Source organism: Lissotriton helveticus, chromosome 1_1 (genome assembly GCF_964261635.1).
Source record: "Lissotriton helveticus chromosome 1_1, aLisHel1.1, whole genome shotgun sequence".
Taxonomy (NCBI): Eukaryota; Metazoa; Chordata; class Amphibia; order Caudata; family Salamandridae; genus Lissotriton; species Lissotriton helveticus.
In genome coordinates, this window is record NC_136057.1 from 288321288 (window position 1) to 288343425 (window position 22138).

A 22138-nucleotide genomic window follows, 5' to 3' on the forward strand; every position below is an offset into this window, starting at 1 on the left:
GTTGTCTTATGTTCACAAAATTCACAACTTGACAACATTTTAAAAATTATTAACTTCATACAACTTAGAGGGGGGATTTTAAATTCAGCATACCACTAATCAATAGTCAATACCTTTAAAAAACTCAATCAGTTTTCATGGCTGATTCTGGACTGAGTCCGTTTATCGTTCGGCTGCAATCAACTATTCTGTCCTGATGACTCAGCCCTCTCATCCCTGTTTTATAAACTTTACGTGGAGCTACTAGTAGTAGATCAGCTACAGGCAAAAGGCATCCCACTTCACCAACGTACCAAAACACCCAATGTTATTCAAGGTTATTGTCAAAAAATGAACCTGGTCACTTGAGGGATTGCTTAGGATCGACTGAGGTCTGGATTTGTGTTGGCTAGGTACAAGCACCTATTTTCAGCGGCTTATTCAGGGATATCTCTAGCCCTCATTGGTTAAAGAAACCAAAATCATCACAAAAGAAACTCGATTTGCGGAAAAAATATCTAATTCTTAGTTTTGTGGACCATGTTATGGTCACAATGACTGAGCCGGCAATCTGCTCCTAGATGAGCGGAACAGACAAATGTTTTTTCAATCTCTCACCCAACACTCTACCCTTAGTAGACATGTCCTTGTAGAGTAAAGGCCTCTACTTTGTCATCACAGAAACAGCCTATCTTTTCTCCATAAACACAAAATTGCTGCTATGGGAGTGGCATTCATTCGGTCATGCTGGGACCTGTAGGATGACGCTTTTAGTGGAAAGCGTTAAACTGTTAATCCCTGAATCCTTAAAGCTGATGACCAGCAAGAAATGACTGGCTGAAAACCGCCCTAGTGAAATGACCTAGCCTATCTCTGCAATTGTTATCTCGCAGTAGTCTCTTTCAGTCTGGTTCTGCCAGTGCTGCAGGGCCTGTACTCTCTCAAGCTTAACCCCTTCCATGCTGATGACAGCCCCCGGCCGTCATGCATCACGGTGGGCGTGTGCTGATGACGGCTGGGGGCCGTCTTGAACCCGCCCACTGTTTAAAAGTGCCGCACAGGGGCAGAATCGCAGCCGCGCCCAAGGGGTTAAACCCTGCACCACAGAACTTCAGTAATGGCTGTTGAAATCTCCATGTGACCTTCAAGTTGCAGGTTCGAGTCCCAGCAATGTCAACTTAACTATTCATCCATCCAAGATCTGTGCCAAGCTGGAGTATCAATTTCAATTGAGTAATACATAGTTTTTATTATAATATTGAATGTAAAAGAGCTTTGGGGTCACTGGGTGCGTAATAACAGATTATTGCTATTAGAAGTTTAGCAGTGCTCAATAAGTGAGCAGTAAGTTGGAATAAAGCAGCAATCTCAGCTTAACATCCTCCAGTGAAGAGGAGGAAGTGGAAGGGACATAACACCATTATATGTTAGGGACTGTTACATGATTGGACTATGGTTACCATGGAGAATGCTCCCCTATGGTTCATAGGATGTGTAGTCTGTAATGTTTTTACAGTTTTTTTGTTTAATGATCTTAACTGCTGTGCAAATAAAGTGAAGAAAGACATGCATAATCCTCGCCTTCTAGTCCTTAATAGAATTTAAACTTTCCTTCTCGTTAGCTAGGATATTTTTCATTCTCCCATCTAGAACCGGTAGCCACAGCGGAGGATACTCCTTCTCCCACCTCGCCGCCAAGTCATGGAGGGCCTTCCACCTCTGAATGAACGTCTTCCTCACTGACAGACGTTAGGAAGAAGCTGAAGACCTGGCCCTGACTAACGTAGCACCTCAGCACCTGGATACCCACATGGCTGATAAGCTATGATTTTTAAGTACCACTTGATCAATTGATTGATTGATTGATTGAATATTTTTCATGATAGCTGCCAAGTTTTTTACTCTACTCAGTTTGTGCTCCTCAAGTGGTTCAGTAAATTTAGTCTACTAAGAGAATATATCATTATTGGTTTCCCTTCTGTAACTCCAATATTCCTCACACAGTGGGTGTGGTCCATTACTGAGCCCCCAACCCCTCCCCTCCACCTCCAGTTTTGCCCAGACGCAGTATGGTTACATTGCCATCCCTATAAGCTTCTTTCTCCCTAAAGTGACTCTACAAATGACAAGCGAGTCCACATTCCCTGGTGCCATAATACAGACGTTTTAAATTGAGATGGGTCCTAATAACCAATATTCTCATTTTGCCCCACTCCCAGTCTATACTGTGTATGTTTGTGTACGTCATATGTGGAGCACCTGCAATTGCAGCTTAGTATGCATATTAATATATAGTGTTCTTTCACTCTCATTATAGCTCCAGCTTTCTTTCCAGCTTTATGATAATTCCATTGTTGGGGTAAATACAAGGAATTACGTGCCTACATATCCTTCCTATAAACGTATTCCTCTTGCGTAATTAATACTTTTGTTCCCTTGCAGTTTCCATTTGGTACAAGTTATTCCAAGTAATTCTTCATTTGGATCCCCCTCAGACTACGGTAAATTCACATCTGATGTGTATTCCTAATTGATAGCTGGCCATACCACAGGTGTTACTGAATCATACACCGTCCTCTCTGAATTCCAGGCTGAGTGTTCACCTAAATTATTCACTCTTCTGATGATGACCTCAGGACTTATTTCACAGGTAAGCCTGGGTGGAGTTTGTGATGTTCAGAGCTATGCAGAACTCTGTGACGTGCAAAAAAACCTCAAACGCACTACACGAAGCTCCGCAAGCGGCGGCGTGCGTTAGATAAATGCTGTTCGTGTTGAGCATTGAGCAGGGAGTCCCCCAGGGCTCGGCACTCATCCCCACGTTATTCAATCTCTATGTACAGCCACTGGCTGCGGTCGCTATGCAATGGGAACTCTCAATGGTCTCATATGCTGACGACATGCAGCTAGTGGTGGCTCTGGCGGACGATTCCGCTTTGAGCGCCACCAGGTTTAGGAAAGGCCTAATGGCCGTGGCTAACTGGATGACCTCTAACTACTTGCAGTTAAATGCGAGTAAGACGGAGGTTCTATTAGTGGGGAAGAATGCCGCCGCCTGGGGTGAAAAATGGTGGCCTAATACGTTAGGGAAATTTCCCGACCCAAAATCAGAAGTAAAAAATCTCGGGGTTTGGATAGATTCCTCCCTCATCCTCCGCACTCATACTAAGAAAATGGCAGCTACATGCTTTGGGATCCTACGGGGTCTTAGACCTATTCTAAAATTCTTTGACCCTCCTACCCGTCAGCTTATAGTGCAATCGACTATTCTCTCCCGCCTGGATTATGCAAGCTCCTTGTTGCTAGGGGCCAACCAGGCAGAGTTTAGAAGAATGCAGCGGGTGCAAAATGCGGTAGCAAGAACTTTGGTAGGCCTCCCTCGCTCACATCCGGTTGCTGACACCTTAAGTAAACTCCATTGGCTTCCTGTAGCAAAGCGGATCCAATTTAAAGCTCTCTGTCTTACATTTAAGATTTTAAAGCTCGCTACTCCACCTATGCTTTGTTCGCTATTGACCCCGTGTGTCCCCCGACGTTCTCTGCGTTCGGAAGGTCAGCACCTTGTAGTGGTTCCTCGGGTGAAACGCTCCCGGATGGGCGGTCGCTCTTTCCGATATCTGGCGGCTAAAATATGGAACGCCTTGCCGTCCCAGGTGCGTGGATTAGAGGATCTCCTGGCTTTCAGGAAAGCCATCAAGACCTACCTTTTTCTTTCAAACTAGGCCTCCGGAGTGTTGTGTTATGGCCTGCTGTGCTTTGTAGAGGCAGCTGCCTCCCTTGTCAGTGACAGCGTCGGGACGCCCCTTGGCTGGGGCAGCTGAGCGCTATGTAAAAATATGTAACATAACATAACATAACATTTTCAGTGCCAGATGTTTGTCCGCATAGTGCAATTATCACGAACGGCACCATGCACAGCGCTGATTCCTTTCTGCCGCTCGAGTAGATTTTTACTCGAATGGCAGCTTTCTCATCGCGAACGGACAGTTTCTCAACGTGAGCTGTTGCGAGCCTGCGCAAACACTCGCAATGAGAAATCTGACCACTCACTTTGAGAAATCTTGCTGGGACGTTAATTTTCCACGCTTGCAATCGCCAACTTGATGTTGACGATTGCGAACAAGAAAAAATCTCACCGGGAGGTGGATTTTCGTTGCTTGCCAACTTGACCTTGCGAAGAGGAGTTTTCCGGAACTCCGCGAGCACCACTTAACGCGGATTTTGGACAACTCCGCGAGCAGAGCAGAGGACATTACCCAGACTTATTCACAGGTCAAAACTCTGTTGACAGTAATACAACTAAACTCACATGACCCTATTTGTGTCCTGGAACTGTCCCGACTTTAGAATCTTTTGTTTCCATTTGTTTACGCACTTGTCACATTAGTGTGTTTGTTGCACTTTGTGATCACTTCTTGCTTAGTATTTCATGATCATTAACATATGAATAAATACTATCTACAATTATAACTGATTACATTTATTGATTACAATTCTCTGACCATGTATCTTTTTAGATGCTGTGGATGACTTCACTTCCACCAAACATTGTTAATTAGTATTTTTTAATTATTCAACTATGAGCCTTGTTCTTTATATCTCAGTTGATTGACCATGGTCTAGTTTTGGAATACCGAGTATCTCTTGTTGGTTTTTAAAACTGATCTCAATCTAACACAGATTTTGACAACTAGAAGAAATCATCAGATTCTTGCACAATTGATTGGTTGACAAGACAGACAAATATTTCCACTTAAGACGCTGGGGAATGATGTTTTTACCTTTCCCGTGGAGAATATCTCTTCTCTCTTCACCGTGCCATCTGCAATTTTCTCTCGGATAGCCTCGCCAACTTCTACTTCATTTTGATACAAAAAGGCTGCGTCAATGTGGCGGTAGCCAACCTCTATAGCCACCTTTACACCCTCCTTAGCTTGACTTTTAGGGACCTACAACATCAATCGACAAAGATGGAACAATTGATACTGAAATGTTGCATGCAGATCAACCAAAGGACAAGGTGCAGAACGGCGGGTATACTTTCGGGCTTTAGTGCTGGCGGTGCCAGATGGGCCAATCCTTGGTGGTGCTCCCTCAATGACCTCAATAGATTTCATTACTATCACCCTTCATCAGTGCCCCTCATCTCTCCTCAGCCACTCACTTACAGTCAATTTCTTAATAGTGCCACTCCTCCCAATGTAGTATCAGAGTGCTTTACATCATACACATATTATACGCAGAAAATTACTCATGCAAGTACGTAAATCAATGAATAAGATCACATATCATCCATACTGGTGAGAAATGTATGCTTAGTGTGAAGAAACATAAACTCGGGATTTAAAACGTAATGCAGTGGTTGGGTTTGTCTAAACTAATAAATACATATTGCAATGCAAAGGCACCCTTTTAGCAAACTCAGAATAATAGAAGATTGGGCAAAACAATAAGGTTCTAAAATGATGCTTTCAGTTTGCATGCAGCTTTTAGAGGCTGGTTCATAAGCCACGGTATTAGGGTTGTAACTTGTGAACTGCAAGTAACCAAGTAACCAAGTAACCAAAGGATCTCCGTGAGTAGTAACACACTGAGCTATCTACATAAAATACAAATCTGAGATATGCATCTTACACAGTGTGCTTCTCAGCAGGCACATTAAACCTCTGTGCTACTTTATGAGCAAAAGCTATGACTACATAAACACAGATCCCTCCAGCAAGTACATTAATCACCTGAGTTTCATGACATTAGTATTATCCTCTGAAAATTCCTAGGCACACAGAGGTCTCTTCAGCACGTGCCTTTAATTCCATAAGGTATTTTAAAATGGGCTGTCATCTGTGTCGCTGCAGGAACCCTCACAGACAACTTGAATTCCCAATTGTTTTCTGTTGACAGGAGCTCAGGACACTGCAGGAACCATCCAGTGTCAGACTTTCTTTGGCTGCGAAGAGATTCCCCAATTTTTGCAGATCTCCCTGGGTATTTTCTGTGTGCTGAAGACATTTACGTAGAGTGAAGCAGGCTGTTATTTCTACTTGCCCACATACACTAGCCAGATGCAACCAAGTCTAAAGTACTTCTTAGGTCTGGCTTGCAACGCAGCTGTCCACATTGCCTGTTGTTACCCATGCATTACGGTACAGGGCTTTGGCTCCTGCAAGGGAAATGTTCCTCTCTCACCTCATGCTATTGGCTGCTTTGCTTGCATTGGAATGCTTGAGCGTCTATTTTACACTTAAGTACCACACATTAAAATTCTTCTTCTTTATTTCATAGAAGCATTTCGAGTATAAAGCACTTTATTGTTTTGTTTTCACTGCTGGAGCCATTTTAACGTTTAAGTTGGGACTCAAAATACAGGCCTGATCAATTGATTTTGTCAATGCTTGCTTTTCCTTGTAAGTTTTCTGAAGAGATGCTTCAGACCGTATTTCTTTCCACTAAGGATCTTAGGGGCATATTATCAAGGAACGGTGTTAAAATTATCACCGTTTTATCGGCAGGAAACTGCCGATAAAACGGAGATAATGGGCTTGATAATCCGCCCTTGTTAATTCCCATAGAAGCCCATGTTAACACAAGAACTTGGGCTTCTATGGGAATTAACAAGGGCGTATTATCAAGCCCATTATTGCCGTTTTAGCGGCAGTTTCCTGTGGATAAAACTGAGATAATTTTAACACCGGTCCTTGATAATATGCCCCTCTGTGTCTCCAGCAACTTTGAAAGGAGAGGGCACCTGGTTCAGTCCCCAGTGCCAACAGCAGCTCAGTTCAGTATCATGTGACTCTGGGCAATAGCTCATGTAATCTCCTCGATGGCCCTCAGCACCTTGAAACCTTCAGGGTTGTTATGTTCACACTTTACCAATATGGATTTATTATTTAACTTGTGGAGTGTATGTCTCGAGTACCCCAGTCTGTAGAGCACAATGGAGGTCCACAAAGCAAGTCAGAGAGCTTTGTCAAGGTGAGCAGAGAGGAGACAATGTCAGAGAAGGCAGCTAAGATTACACAGCGTGGCTCGCCATATATTTGTGCATAGGGAGTAAGGTATGTAAGGCATGACTGAGGGTGAATGTGCAGTACAGTGTTGGGGTGCGCAGTGAGTGGATGAGGCCTGCAGCTTCTAACTGTGCATGCAAAATATGGGTGTAGGCACAAAGAGCATGAGTAGAATTGTTGAACCTGGACCTTTTTGCATGGTTGCCCCAGATTTTTGCCATCTATTGCTGAAATAATTTTTGTTGGTATTAGCCCTAAAACATTGTAAAATGTGCCTACACCTAGTTATAGGTTGTACTATCTACCCAATTATAACTGTATTTAACTATCCTTCCAGTAACCGGGGGGAGGGGGAGCTTTTTCTTGCTTGAGGGCTTATGACGACCTTGTCAGGCCACTGGTACCCGCATTGTGTTATAACAGCAGCACTGCGTCGTCCTGGTCTAGACTGTGTGCAGAAGCGGTTCTACCTCCTCTTGGTGCACAGAGATAGTGTAACAGAATCAGTAAACCCCTCACCTGACATACAAGGGTTGTGTGGAAGCAGGAGTAATGTGGCACTGCTTGCAGCAGCCCCTGCACCACAAAGATGGCATCTGTATCGAATGTGGAGACGTGATCCTGTTACACCCACACCATCCGCTTTCGGTCTGAGCTTTACATTACAAATATTTGTGTCGTGCCAGAACACGTCTTCTGAGCGCTTCACACACCTGTGATGGTGAAAACAAGAGTGGCTCAGCAGGAGAGGAAGGAGCATGAGAACACGGGTTCAGAGATTTTGGGACTCTAGCTGAGGAGATTAAGGAAGTCTTGGGCAGCTGCGAAGCCATTGGATAGCCAGAGACCAGCCAACAGTGGCTGGGGACGAGATGTCGCTTAAGACACGCGGTTTTTGGAGAGTTCCTGGAAGGCCCATGGAAGAGGCTAGTATGGTTTCAAAATCGAATCCTGAGGCATCCTAGTTGTATCTAGTAGCATCCTAGTAGCAGGATGCTACTAGGTTGTCACAGTTGTGGGATTAAATGTTATGACTTTGAAAATTCCAAGTGTGGCACAGACTTGTTTACAGACGTTTAAAGTGATGCATCATCAATGTCATTCTTTATTTTTTAAGGGGGGGAGGTGAAAGGCTGGTAGCTTTGGCAGGTTTCTTTGTTTTAAAGTTTAAAGGAAAGCTCATGGAGAAGAACAAGATGGAAGACTGCTTGTCCTTCCTTAGTTTTGTCAGTACGAAGATGGGATGGTTGCCTTAGTGATTAACTTGAATAAATTATATGAAAGAAGAGATTTTCCGCTCTCGTTATTAAGATTGGAGGCATTGAACTGCCCCACAAAGATATTAAAAGGGCCAAAATGGTCATGTTTTCAGAGACGGTGAGGATCCAAGTTAACAATTTCATCAGTTCGGAAACGCCATTTGTGAGTGAGGAGACTATTGTCGAAGTTCCAAGAAATGCCAGTTGCAGGCATTCATCACTCTGGGTAGCTTCTACAATGGTCTCGAGACTCATGGGCAGTGGTCAGGATCTTTCCGATACAAAACAAACATATTCTTCAGTGTCTTCGGCATCCTCCTCTTTCGCTTTGGTGGCCGCCCTGGGGTGCCTCGAGAGGTAGTCCGCTGGATTGGACAAACCCGTTTGTACTCCACACGGTAGTCGTATCCCTGCAGTTGAAGTATCCACTTTTCAATCGTCTGCGGAGGTTTGGACGCTGATCCTTGTAACAGGGGAATCAGGGGCTTGTGGTCTGTGGACACTGTGAATGGATGGCCAAACACGTAGACGTGGAAATGCCGACAGGCCCAGTGGATGACGATCGCTTCTCGTTCAATTTGCAAGTATCTCTGTTCTGTGTCCGTCAGGGACCGACTCACATACGCTATTGGGGCCCACTCTCCTTTCCCTTGTAATTGAGTGAGTAACGCTCCAAGCCCATGTGGGCTGGCGTCTACAGCGACGTTGATAGATCGGGCCGGGTCGAAGTAGGACAGTGTCGTGTCTGCTGACAGAGCTGACTTAGTGTCTTTGAAGGCTTGCTCCTCCTCGGGGCCCCACTGCCATGTGGTAGAGGCTTTGGTTAGTTCCCTGAGGGGTTTCGTGAGATTTGACAAGTCTGGGACAAAACGTCCACAAAAGTTCACCATTCCCAGGAAGCTTCCTATTTCTGAGTTGTTAGTTGGCGCCGGAGCTTCTTGTACATCTCGTACCTTGTCAGGGTCTGGGGCCACTCTTTGGTCCGAGAATGTGTAGCCAAAGAAGCTAATCTTGTTCTTTAGTAACTGGCACTTTTCACGATGTAGAGTCAGTCCGGATTCTTTAATCCTCTGCAGAACCCCACGAAGTCTCCGATGGTGGTCTTCGATCGATGACGCATAGATGAGTAGGTCATCACTTACGTTCAAGACTCCTGGGAGCCCGCAGAGGACTTCGCGGATGGTGTTTTGAAACACCCCCGCATTGCTCGAGATTCCGAAATTGAGGCGTCGGTATCTCCTGAGACCGACGTGCGTAGAGAAGGTGGTGATGTATCTGGAGTCCGGGTGTAGTGGTAGTCGGTGATAGCCGGACCCGAGGTCCATCTTCGAGAACCATCTTGCGCCGTTCATTTCTCCCAATATGTCATCAATGGTGGGGGTTAGGTGGCGTTCCCTCTTCACCGCGGTGTTTGGGAGGCGCATGTCCACACAGATGCGGACCTGCCCCGGTTGTTTCGGCTTCCGTGCCACTATGATCAGGGACACCCATGGTGTGGGCCCACTGACCTTTTCGCTAATACCTTGCCTCTCCAGCGCCTCTAGCTCTTCTTCCACCTTCTGTTTGAGGTAAAACGCAATGCGCCTGTGCCTCAGTGCCACCGGTTGGACTGACGGGTCGATCTGGAGGAAGACCTCTTTTTTCTGCGAACTCCTCCATGATGGCCTCTAGTTCTTCCTCTTGAACTGCCATGGCAAACAATATTAGCTTTAGTTCTTCTGCTGATTGACCGCTTATCAGCATACCACTTCCTTCTTTGGTCACGTATACCGTGGTGGGGGGCTTGAGGTCCTTGTATTGCAGTTCAGTCTTGAAACATCCCAGGAGTGGGATGGGTGTCTTCTAGCCGTATGCAAATGCTCTGATCCTGGCCTCATGTAATGGCGGGCGTGGACTTAGTTGATTATATACATTGACAGCCATCAGTTCGATCGATGCCCCGTGTCAATTGTGGCTCTCACCTGCTGGTGGTGGATCTTAATCCTGCATCTTGGGAGTCGTCGTCTCTTCTTTCATGGCTGATCAACTGCGAATACATAGTGAACGGGGTAGTCTCCCGTGTCATCATCCATGTCCTTGCTGTCTCGCTCTTCAGCTACTGCCTGGGCTGCCTCCTTCCTTGGTTTCGCCGACCGGCATAACGCCGCGAAGTGGTTCATCCACCCACATTCACTGCACTTTTTTCCTCCCACTGGGCAGTCTTGCATGCGTAGCCACACTCCCTCTTCCTATCTTGCTGTCATCTCCTGGTGTTTTGGCGCACTATGGGCCTCACCACATTCGCCTCTTCCACCACGTTGACTTGTTCCGTCTTGATTGGTTGGTGGAGGGCCGCTTCCATATGGGACGCTCGGGCTTGCGACAACTCTTTTGACCACCCCAGGGTGAGGATGTTGTTATGTTATGTTATGATTTCTTGTATATTATTATTATTATAGGGGCTTATAGAGCGCCTGGTGACGTCTCTCGACGTGTCCCCGCGCTATGGAGAAGAGTGTTGCTTAGATGGAGTGAAGCATCAGACAGTTTAGGTGGTGAAGAGATATGTTTTTAGATGTTTCCTAAAGGATGTTTCACTTTTTTCCTGTCTGATATTCATAGGAAGGGTATTCCACTCCTTAGCTGCGAGAATGCGGAAAGATCTGCCTCCAAGTCTGGCTTTTTTTGGGCGCATTATCTTGAGCAGACCTGTTCCCTTCGAGCGAAGGGATCTGGAAGGTTCATAGGGTAAGGCTAAGTCTGACAAATAGGAGGGGGCTCTAAGGTGAATGATTCTGTGGCACCAGAGAAGGGCCTTGAATATTATTCGTTTTTTTATGGGTAGCCAATGCAGAGCATCCAAGGAAGGTTTAGAAGGAGCTCTTCGCGGGAGTCGTAGCACAAGGCGTGCTGCTGAATTTTGTAGGACCTGTAACTTCCTAATGTTTTTTTCTGAGGTGCCCAATAGAAGCACATTCCCATAATCAATACGGGATGTGATGAGAGCCTGCGTCATCGTGCGCCTGGAACTCAGAGGAAGAAGATCCAGGGTGCGACGGAGCGTCTTCATCACTCCGAAGCATTTCCCAACTGTTTTTTGGACATGACTGTCAAAAGAAAGTTTGGTGTCAATCCAGACACCCAAGTTCTTAGCCTCCTGACTGGGGATGGGTAATGATCCCAGACATGGGGGCCACCAATCCTTGGTCCAGTTGGTGTTGTTCCCACCTATGACGAGTACCTCTGTTTTTGTTCCGTTTAATTTGAGGCAATGCTCGTTCATCCATGTAGCCAACTTGCACATACATGAGTTGAAGTTATCTGCCTCAGAGGAGGGGGATTGAGACAAGGAGATCAAGAGTTGAGTGTCGTCGGCGTAAGAGACAAGCTCTACGCCGAACGATTGGACCACCTCTGCCAAAGGAGACATATATAAGTTGAACAGGGTGGGACTCAGGGCCGAGCCCTGAGGGACCCCCTGTTCTAAGATCAGACTGTCAGAGAGATAGATCCCTCTTTGGACCTGAAAGCTTCTCTTGGTTAAAAAAGCCTTCAGCCAGCCTAGAGCCTCTTTAGTGACTCCCGCTCTGTTTAGACACTGTAGCAGTATAGAATGAGCTACAGTGTCAAACGCGGCACTGAGGTCCAGCATGATCAAGGCCATAGTTTTGCCTTTGTCGGCTCCCTCCCGCAGAGTTTCAGTGGCTCTTAAAAGTGCAGTCTCTGTGGAGAAGCCTGTTCTGAAACCCGATTGAGATGGGTGAAAGGTTTTTTGGGTTTCGAGATGGGCCATTAGTTGGGCGTTGACCACTTTCTCGGCCAGTTTGGCAAGGTAGGGGAGTAAGGAAATTGGGCGGAGGTTCTCCAGTATGTCTTGGCTTAGGTTCGGTTTTTTCTTAATGGGAAACACTATAGCTTGTTTCCAGTCAGCAGGAAGGGTGGCTGTGGAGAAAGATGTTTCCAACATAAATCTAAAGTGCGGCTCCAGGACCGGGAGACTAGCATTTAGTATTTTCGGGGGTGCGGGGTCGCGGGGTGATCCAGATTTAATCCCCTTACAGATTTTATTCAAGATTTCAGTAGGAGGTACAAAGAAGGCACACAAGTGGATAGTAGTGCTGATGTAATCTTCGTTCTCAGAGAAATCATTGCCAGATTTTATATTGCCAGAGAAATTAGCGTATATGTTAGTGATTTTGTCAGAAAAGTATTTTGCAATTTTATTACAGGTATCCACTGAGTCTTTCTGAGAGGTGGGGTTGGACTCGACTGTGGAGATCTCTTTATAGATTCGAAAGAGCTCTTTAGATGAATTCTCAGCTTCCGAAATGCGTGTGTTATAGTAGGAGGCTTTAGACGTGCGCACCAATTTGTAATAGTTTTTTTGGGCTGTTTTATATCTGATTTTTGTTTCGGGACAAAAATTTACACGCCAATCTCTCTCGAGTTTTTTGCATGCTGTTTTAGCGATCTGGAGCTCTTGACTATACCAAGGAGCAGTTTTTTTGGTTCTAGTGGCATTGGTAATAGTGCGATTAGGGGCGGTCGTATCCAGTGCTTTAGCAATATTGTTTTGTAACTGAGCATATACCGTCTCACTATCATATCCTTTAGGGGGGCCGGCAGTCTGGATTAAGCGAGAGAAGGAATCTATGGAAAAATTTTTCCAACTTCTACGCTTGAAGCGTTGAGAGCTTTGGTTATAAAGCTCCGCCTTTTCTTGTTGGATGACTATCGGCACTATGTGGTGATCAGACCAGGGGATTGGCAGAGGATCTAGGGTCTCAATTCCCTTCCAATTTCCAAAAACAGGATCTAATAAATGTCCATGTTGATGTGTAGGGGCAGTGTTTTTTAACTCTAGTTCTAAGGTACGTAGCTCAGATATGATGTCCGCCGCCTCTTTATTAAGCGAATCGTCAAAATGGACGTTAAGGTCACCGAGTACTAGGATACGTGTTTTTTTAATCGCCAGATGAGTTATGGCTTCAACCAGAGTAGGGGTGAAGTTATACAATTGTCCAGGGGGCCGATACACCAGGATGCCAGAAAAGGAATGATTCGGACCAGTGGTGATTGTAAAAGTGGCCGCCTCACTGTGATCAACCAAGATGGAAGATAGGGTGCATTCTAAAGGAGTCTTGGTGGCTATCGCGATGCCTCCCCCTCTACCATCTTTCCTGTCCAATCTGGTGAGAGTAAAGCCAGGAGGAAGAGCTTGTACGATATCGGGCTCAGAATGTTCATCCAACCATGTTTCAGTCAAAAACAGGATTTGAATATGGTCTTCCTCGAGCAGATGGAAAATTTCTAAGCTGTGTTTGCGAAGAGATCTGCAATTAAGCAGAGCTGCCTTAAGTTTATTAGTGTTACTGGGCAAGGTCTGATTGGTGACAGGGGCAAAAGTGCAGGTGGGGCAGTTTGCTAGTGATAGGGGGTGTATCGAGTGTTTATTACATGTCGGAGAGGTTGGACAGATATCCAGCAAGTCTTGTCTGCCATACCTTATAATTGTCGGTAAGGTTGAGCCGGGGGTTGTGGCCCCGCGCCCCGTCCTGTCGCGGACGGGCGCAGACGGGCTTGACTTTGGCTCGACTTCGGCGCGCTTCCGGCGCGCCCGCTGCACGCGTCCGCTGCGCGGTCGCTGGCCCATACACATTTATAAGCCGTAGGGGCCACTAGAGCGCTGACCTGTCCGCCAGAGCCCGGAAGTGCTAGGCTCCTCCTCACCCTCTGCAAACAAACGCCCACAATGGACGCGGCGGAACGGGGCGGGAGTCGGTAATCAGGTAAGCAAAACAAAAGATTTTGTACACACCGATGTATTATAAAAATTAGCTATCAGTTGCCAGAATAAAATTAGCACTATGGATCAGCACTAACAGTAAGACAACGTTAAAAACACTCAGCGCAAGCGGATGGAGCCTGCCACTGCCACCGGCAAGACTCCTCTCCACAGCGCGAGTGAAAGAAACAGCGGGTTAAATACACAGCCGCCTACAGCGCCACTAGAGCGCTGACCTGTCCGCCAGAGCCCGGAAGTGCTAGGCTCCTCCTCACCCATCGCAAACAAACGCCCACAATGGACGCGGCGGAACGGGGCGGGAGTCGGTAATCAGGTAAGCAAAACAAAAGATTTTGTACACACCGATGTATTATAAAAATTAGCTATCAGTTGCCAGAATAAAATTAGCACTATGGATCAGCACTAACAGTAAGACAACGTTAAAAACACTCAGCGCAAGCGGATGGAGCCTGCCACTGCCACCGGCAAGACTCCTCTCCACAGCGCGAGTGAAAGAAACAGCGGGTTAAATACACAGCCGCCTACAGCGCCACTAGAGCGCTGACCTGTCCGCCAGAGCCCGGAAGTGCTAGGCTCCTCCTCACCCTCCGCAAACAAACGCCCACAATGGACGCGGCGGAACGGGGCGGGAGTCGGTAATCAGGTAAGCAAAACAAAAGATTTTGTACACACCGATGTATTATAAAAATTAGCTATCAGTTGCCAGAATAAAATTAGCACTATGGATCAGCACTAACAGTAAGACAACGTTAAAAACACTCAGCGCAAGCGGATGGAGCCTGCCACTGCCACCGGCAAGACTCCTCTCCACCATAGCGCATGACTGGGGCATCTCAGCGCTTACCAAGGGGATTCCAAAAAGGGGAGCAGAGAAATGATTTTGTAAAAAACAAGTTTAAAACAGAAAAGTTTTTAATTGTTTCCTGAAAGACATATAGGAGGTGGATTCTCGCAGGGCCACAGGTAGCGAGTTCCAGTATTTAGGGGCAATATAAGAGAAAGCTCTGCCACCTGTGCGAGTTAACCGAATACGTGGGACCTTCAAGAGAGCTAAAGAACTTGATCTTAAATTGCATTCAATTTAATGGATGTCCGCCAGGGGCTTACCATCCTCCTGAAGAATGTTCACTCTCAGTTTGAATGAATAGCATCCTTGTATTATCTGACCTCGGATCTCCTCCTGTTCGTCGCGGAATCCGCACGTGCTGGCCAGCTCTTTCAATCGCCCGTGGAACGCGTCTAGTGATTCCTCCGCTTCTTGCTTGGCCTGACGAAAAATGAATCTTTCGTAGTCCCTGTTCGCCATCGCATTTAAGGCGTTGAGAAGCGTGACATACCTCCTGGGCGTGGCTTCTACCAGGGTTTTGTAGATGCAGTGGATATCTTTGCCTCCAAGGTGGAGGAGCAGGGCCCTGCGCCTTTCCCGGGCTATGCCAGCCCCTTCAAAGTAGATCTGTAGGCGGTCAGTCCAGTCTTTCCATCGCAGGGCAAGGGATGAGGGTGCTCCATCCACCACAAAGGCTCAATGGCAGGAATCGACGTCATCTTGGCGCAGACGCAGTCACACCTCGTGGCACGTGCACTGCTTACCTCCGAGAAACACCAGCAGCTGCCTGGCCGAGGGTGATGATGACGCCATCAGGGTCCTCTCCCAAGGCTGGTATGATCTAGGCCTCACCGATGTGTCCTCCTCTGTCCAGATGCTGGGGCACACTCCAGTGAGGTCTCCACCGCGTGTGCAGGGGCCTCTGCCTCAGAAAAGCACATTCAGGAGCTGCAGGGCCTGCCTTGACTGCCACAGCCTCGCTTGAGGGCACACAGCAGGTCAGGAACACTCGGGCTGCTCACCGTGGGCCCAGGGCCGAGATCAAAGGCCCATTGATTGCCCTTAATCAGTCACTGAAGGTGCTAAATGCTCAGCACTACATGGGGTCATTTCTGCCCCTCGTCGCCAGTGTAGTGGGGAGGGGCCGCTTGAGCGCATGCTGTAAGCGATGCGGCCGCCATAAACACTCGGGACACCTGTTACTGCGTAGTCCTCATCGATTGCCTTGAGACACACCACTTTATTTATAGCTGGCGCGTGACGACACGCGCCAGCGCTAGTGTAACTTCTCCGACGCGGGTAGACTGCACCGCTACCTCGCGTTGGAGATCTGAAAACACTACAGATACAACATCAGGCTGCAGCGGCTTTTTTGCGGTGTTCAGTACTCCATACATTTACCGGAACCAACGAGACTTCCGAAGTCCCTTCCCTGGGCCCTGAAGTCCTGGTTTATTTAAATAGGATAGGTGGTTGCTGCCCGTGGCTCTGTGCTACAGCCACAAACTTTCCTCTGAGGCACTGGGGTGTTATTTTTCCATAAAAAATGTTTCATTTCAGTGAATTTTGTGACATTGTTTGTGAAACTCCATGAACGGGAGGGCCGCTGGGCTTTGCAACTTCGCACGACAGTAACCTGTATATATACTATGTATAGGTATAGTTAAGCCACGTTGGGGACACTAAATCTCGTCTCCAAACAAATGCACCACCCTTCCATACCAAAAAAGTTCACAATCATTGTATCATCTAATGCCTAAAGTTGGGAAGAAATACATATATTTCCACACTCATAGTAAGTGTCCTGCTCCTACACAACATGTAATAAACATTGGAAACATATGCTTCACTAAACAAGCACCAGTCAAGGGCTATTAAAATCCCACGGGTTCCCATATGCACCTGGACGGCAGAGTGTGCGGGTCACCGTCTCTGGTGCCCCCGAGGTGAAGGTCGGAGACACGTCGCCCACGCTGACTGAGAGTGTGTTACTTACTGTTGTGGATCCGAGGGGCAGCGATTTACGCATAAAGAAGGAGGAGTGTAGGTGGCCTGTGATTAGGGCTCCTGGGTGCGCACGCTGTACACTGTGGATGCCCGCCGTCAGTTTAATGAGATATGCTATATAGCTTTACTTTCTAACCTCGCACCCGGGGCGGATTGACTGAGTACTACATAAAAAGTAAGAACTAAGGGCCTCATTTATGAGAAATGACGCATCGCTATGTGAAAGCAGCGATGCGTCACTTCTCAGTTGCACACTCCTTGCGACATACCTGATGCGTCATATTTAATGTATGACACATCATGTCGCAAGGAGTTACAGATACGTCAGCATTTCTGACGTATCTGTAAGCGCAAAAGTGACGCATTGCTGAAGTGTGTCACAAAAGTGACGCAACTCCAGTAATGCGTCCTTTCACATGGGGCAAGCCCCATGTGAAAGGGCCTGCTTCAGTCCTATGCCTGCTGTGAGGCAGGCGCAAGATTTTGACGCAATGGCATCCTAGAAGTGACACAGTGAACTCTCATAGATGTCACTGCGTCACTTCTACGAGGATTTTTGCGGGGGAACGCCCCCCCTGCATACATTATACCTGACACAGGTATAATGTAGTGCAGTGGTTTACAAAGGGACGCATCTGCTTAGATGCGTCACATTGTAATTAGTGCGCAACAGGAGGCATGTTTTACGCCGCCGATGCGTCACAAAAAGTGACGCATTGGAAGCACAAAACTGACGCAAGGCCTCATAAATGAGGCCCTAAATATATACTGCAGTAAACAACAGAAGCCCGGCCTTAAACAGCCTCAGGAAAAGCGGCTTATAGAAAACAAAATAAATAATGTAACTGGTGCTCTGTAAAGCGCTCCAATACCTTCAGGTCCGGATTGCGCTATAGAAAGCTACTAAAATAAAGTGCCGGCCCCGCGGGGAGCACTAGCTGCAGGACGCGGTCATGTGACTGCGCGCCCCTGCCCTCTCCTTCAGGAGATGCGAGGCACAGGGTTGCCGGGGATAGCCATTGTTCTGACGCTGCTTGTTTAACCAGCGTGTGGGTTTAAGACCACTGTCTGCCTTTCAAGCTGTTCAACTTGCGACTGACAAAACATAGTGCCTTCCGAATAATGAAGAAGAAAATGTAACGCCGCAAGTAAAGGATCCAGTCCTGATGGGCGGTCCCAAAAGGAGACAGGGCGGTAACAAGGAGGGACTAAGAAACCTCCTTTTTAATCGGAAGCCAGAATTTACCATGGATGATGACGCCAGTCAATGAAAAAGATGGGCGGGGCTTCCACCCTACTTCTAAAACATACCCTACTACAATATGCCTCGCAGAGCGAGTGGCGCATGCACGCTGCAACACCAGGCGAAACCTAAAAAAGGGTTGCATAGTCATGTTGCTCACTACAAACTCAGGCTTGTCCATCGTGTCGCACATAACAGATGATAAAGGTATATCAATGTTGTCAAAATTCTCCAAAAATTTGAACTTCTTCCACATTCGTAACATTTATGGCCAAATTCATGAAGAATAGGCTATCCAATGATAATAATTGCTTCCGATGGAACCAGGAGTGGTTCTTTTATTAGGGCGTGGGGGTGTTGCCCTGCCATATTTGTGTTCAACCCCAGCCCCGTATTAAATATAAGCATATGTAAAATAAAAATACATTTAAATGCCTATGACATCAGCTTTTTTCAGCTGTGCCACAGCCCAGTCGCTTACAGTTTGTTAGAAACGGGTAGCGCGGTGCAGAGCGGGTGGGCCAAACTCCGGAGGAAATGTGTAAAGCATGCGCGCAGCACACACAGGCGACACACAAGGCACACTACAAAAAGAGACTTCACACCAGGTTGCATGAAAATAACTTGTGTATTATAAAAACACATTAGAATACAGAACACAAGTGCATATCTTCCCTGCCAGCCGGCACCGGATAACCATTCGCACGGGACTATTTACAAGGCAGGTACAATCGGGCCGCTGCCAGAACCATCACAAGGTATAATCAGTAAATGTAAAGTCCATCAGCAATAATAAAGGTAATCATTCAATACCTACTGGTAGAATAATGAACCTAGCAATGCTTCCTGATGGGCCCACCCCTAAAATGTATACCACATTAGCCCTTGGCATAAACCTGTAGCCATAGAGTCAACCTCATCAGGGTGAAGGCATAGCCTTAGGCATAAGAGCGGCAGGTATAAAACACGAGTAGCACATTATGCATAAAAGCATTAGCATGAACACAATAGCGCAGGCCTAGCCTCTGCACATCATAACCTGACGTTAGGCATGAAAACACATTTGACAGAAATCATGCGCATAAATCACCACTGCTGTAAGCCTGGAATGGAAACATCAGGTTAGACACAGTATACAGAACACCAACGCTGTGGCCTTAGGGGAAAATAAATCTTAAGCATTATGCATGAACGTGTGCGCTTAGAGGCTTCATCCTTAACATCAAAGCATTAGGCATAAAAGGTAAACATCATGGCATTATCATAGGCACAAGAACACCTTATATACCAGACCAGCCTAAGCCTCCTTACCATGTAGGCGTCATCATGAGCAACACATTAGCAATCAGTGCCAGCACTAGGGAAAGGCATTGGCATGCAGCATCTCACATGAGGCTTACAGGCATGAAACACAATTAGCATGGGGGCAATACTGTCACTAGGCATTGATCACAATGTGCATAGATCAGCCTCACTGCCTTGGACATCAACAAAAACCTTAGCAGCAATGCAATAAGCATAAAGGCGTTAGCATTGACACATCAGCATAAATGCACTAGGATCACCACATTAGCGTAAGTCACATTAGGCGGGAGCATAAAACATTAACAGCCATGCAGTCATTGAGGGAAAGCGGCACACATTATAAGTGCCATCAACCTTGCAGGTTAGGCTTTGGCGCCACAGCGCCTGGCGAAAATGGAGCCCCTCTTCCGGGATTCTAAGATTAAAGATGCCCCCTGTTGTGCAACCGCCCTCTCTTCTGCAGCGCAGCTGTGTTGAGTACCTGGAGAATTGGCCCACTGTGTCCTGGGAGCCCCCCTGTGGGGATAATAACTTCAGAACGCCCCCCAAAAGAACACTGGGACGTTGGAGTCCCTCTTCTGAACTCTTCAATTAAGAGTGCCCCACAATATTGCAGCTGCCCGCTGTCAACCAAGCAGGCAGGGGGGAATCCCACATATCAGAATTCCCTCGTAGCGCTTTAGAATCCCAGTGCTGCAGACGTCAGCTCCTTTTCTCCTGGGCACAGTTGTAGCGCCTTGGCAGCAAGCAGACCACAGTCAATGCAAATATGGAACTCAGGCAGCACCCCAATGCAGCATAAACGCAGGGGAATTGAAATATAGCGCTTTGACAGCACATCGCTACAGGCGTCAGATCCTTTTCCCCTGGTGCTTGCGGGACACTAGGTTCCACTAGAAGCTTCAATGACAGAAGATAGTGTACCTCTTCTGGTAATCAGGAAAACAGTGCCCACCAGGTGCTAGAGCGCAGGCAGAGCAGCACAGTCACTTCAAATATGGCGCTCGCCAGGCGCTAGGTGACTCACAGTTCCCGGGGTCCCATCTGTGGGAGTAGCGCCCACGCTCTTCACCTCCTTGGAGTGCAGGCGCTAGGGCAGCAGAGCAGGCAGGCCAGGCGGGGCAAGATCAGCATACAGTGGGCCCTCATCAGTACAGGACAGCAGCTCCTAGAAGCAGTCATCTCCCATAAAGTGGCACTCCTCCTGACATAGCAGTCTTCACTCCAGCAAAGGCTCTCACTGGCCCTGTGGACAGCAGAGGCGTACAGATGGGCTCAGAGGCCAGCACACAGGCTCTTCTGGTGGTACCTCCTGGCAGAGTGTCCCCTCTCAATCAAGTCCACGCTCAGTCTGAGCACATGGCATCTCTACTGCTCTACATATACATCCCTCCTCCCACCTACCAGAAAGGGCTGGAAGTTTCTAGAAGGTCCCTGGCAGTTCCAGCCTCAACTGTCACTGTGGAGGAAGTGTAGAGCACCTTGTCGCTTCAAACACTAGACCGTCAACCCACCTCAGACGGAAATGGAGTCCATTTTAAAAGTGACATTTTACAAAGGTGCATTTCTACAATGGTGGACATAAAGGTGTGTACACCATTGCACAATATTTATTATTTTCAGTTCAGACACACCATGTCAGTAAGAAGGCTAGGGGGAAAAGTGAAAATGTTAGGATAATAAGGGCCAAGTCCAACACAGTTCCTAAATCTTTAGTGGGAAGGAGAGTGCCTGGGTGGGTGGAGCTTCAAATTAACCGACAGCAGTAGGCTCTAGAAATGAACACTCGCCTCACCTGTGTCCCGACCGGTGTCCACACTCTGTGCGCATGTCGGGTTGGCCACCTGTTTTTCTGTGGCCAACGCGACATGCCCATCAGAGCCGTCTCTCCACCAGCGCAATTAGGGAGCTGGGGGAATCACAGGCGGAGCCCCTGGTAGCCCCTGGCAACCTAATGAGCGCTGAATGCCCCTGCCCAAGCCAATCCTGTTGCTGTTCTCATTGAGCAGCGTCTGGATTGGCTCTGGTTCAGTGCCCCTGAATGAGGTAGCGTGGGGGAGGCATAACCAATCAGTACATGGCTTTATCAGGAAGCCATGCGGTGATTGGCCATTGTTCTCTTCGCTCTTCGTGGCATTGTCATCAGTAATCGTATACAAAGGAAGGGTTTGGCTTGTTCACAGTAAGGCCAAGCCTATAATAACAAAAACAACTGTATTTGCCAGTACTGAGACGTATTAGTTGTTTGTGATACTCAGAAGAACAGAAATAAAACACGTTCTTCGAATTAATTATTTCTTGATTTAATCTATTTATTTTTGATGCAAGCTTGTTTTCAATTATTTAAGCTGCAATTTTTAGTTATTTAAACATTCAAAATTGAATACACAGGAGAAAGAAAGGAAACAATCCTCTTTGTGTTATTTACATACATTTAGGGTGCAACATTGGGTGTGAATTCATAACATTCAGTCATACTCAAGCATACTTTGTGCAGACAATGTGGTGGGAATAAGGGGGTGGAAGGAAAAAAGTTAAATTGGTGATACAATGAAAAATTCAGATTTAAGTATATCAATGGTTAGTAGCATTTAAATATATTTACAAATAGATCATTGACTACTTTGAACTGGCCATCTGAACTGTATACTATTTGTACAATCTATTCTCATTTTTTATATGCAGATTGGCCTAATACGATGTGGTCGACGCGTTTCGAGTTCC

General features: G+C 46.9%; 1 protein-coding gene across 1 annotated transcript in view; it reads right to left on the reverse strand.

Annotated features, from left to right (window-relative positions):
* LOC144769404 (estradiol 17 beta-dehydrogenase 5-like) overlaps positions 1-22138 on the reverse strand; it is a 205439-nt gene that overhangs the window by 82225 nt on the left and 101076 nt on the right. The window contains exon 2 of the mRNA XM_078653488.1: positions 4761-4928. Within this exon, the coding sequence (XP_078509614.1) occupies positions 4761-4928 (168 nt within the window). The remainder of the gene's footprint in view (positions 1-4760; positions 4929-22138) is intronic.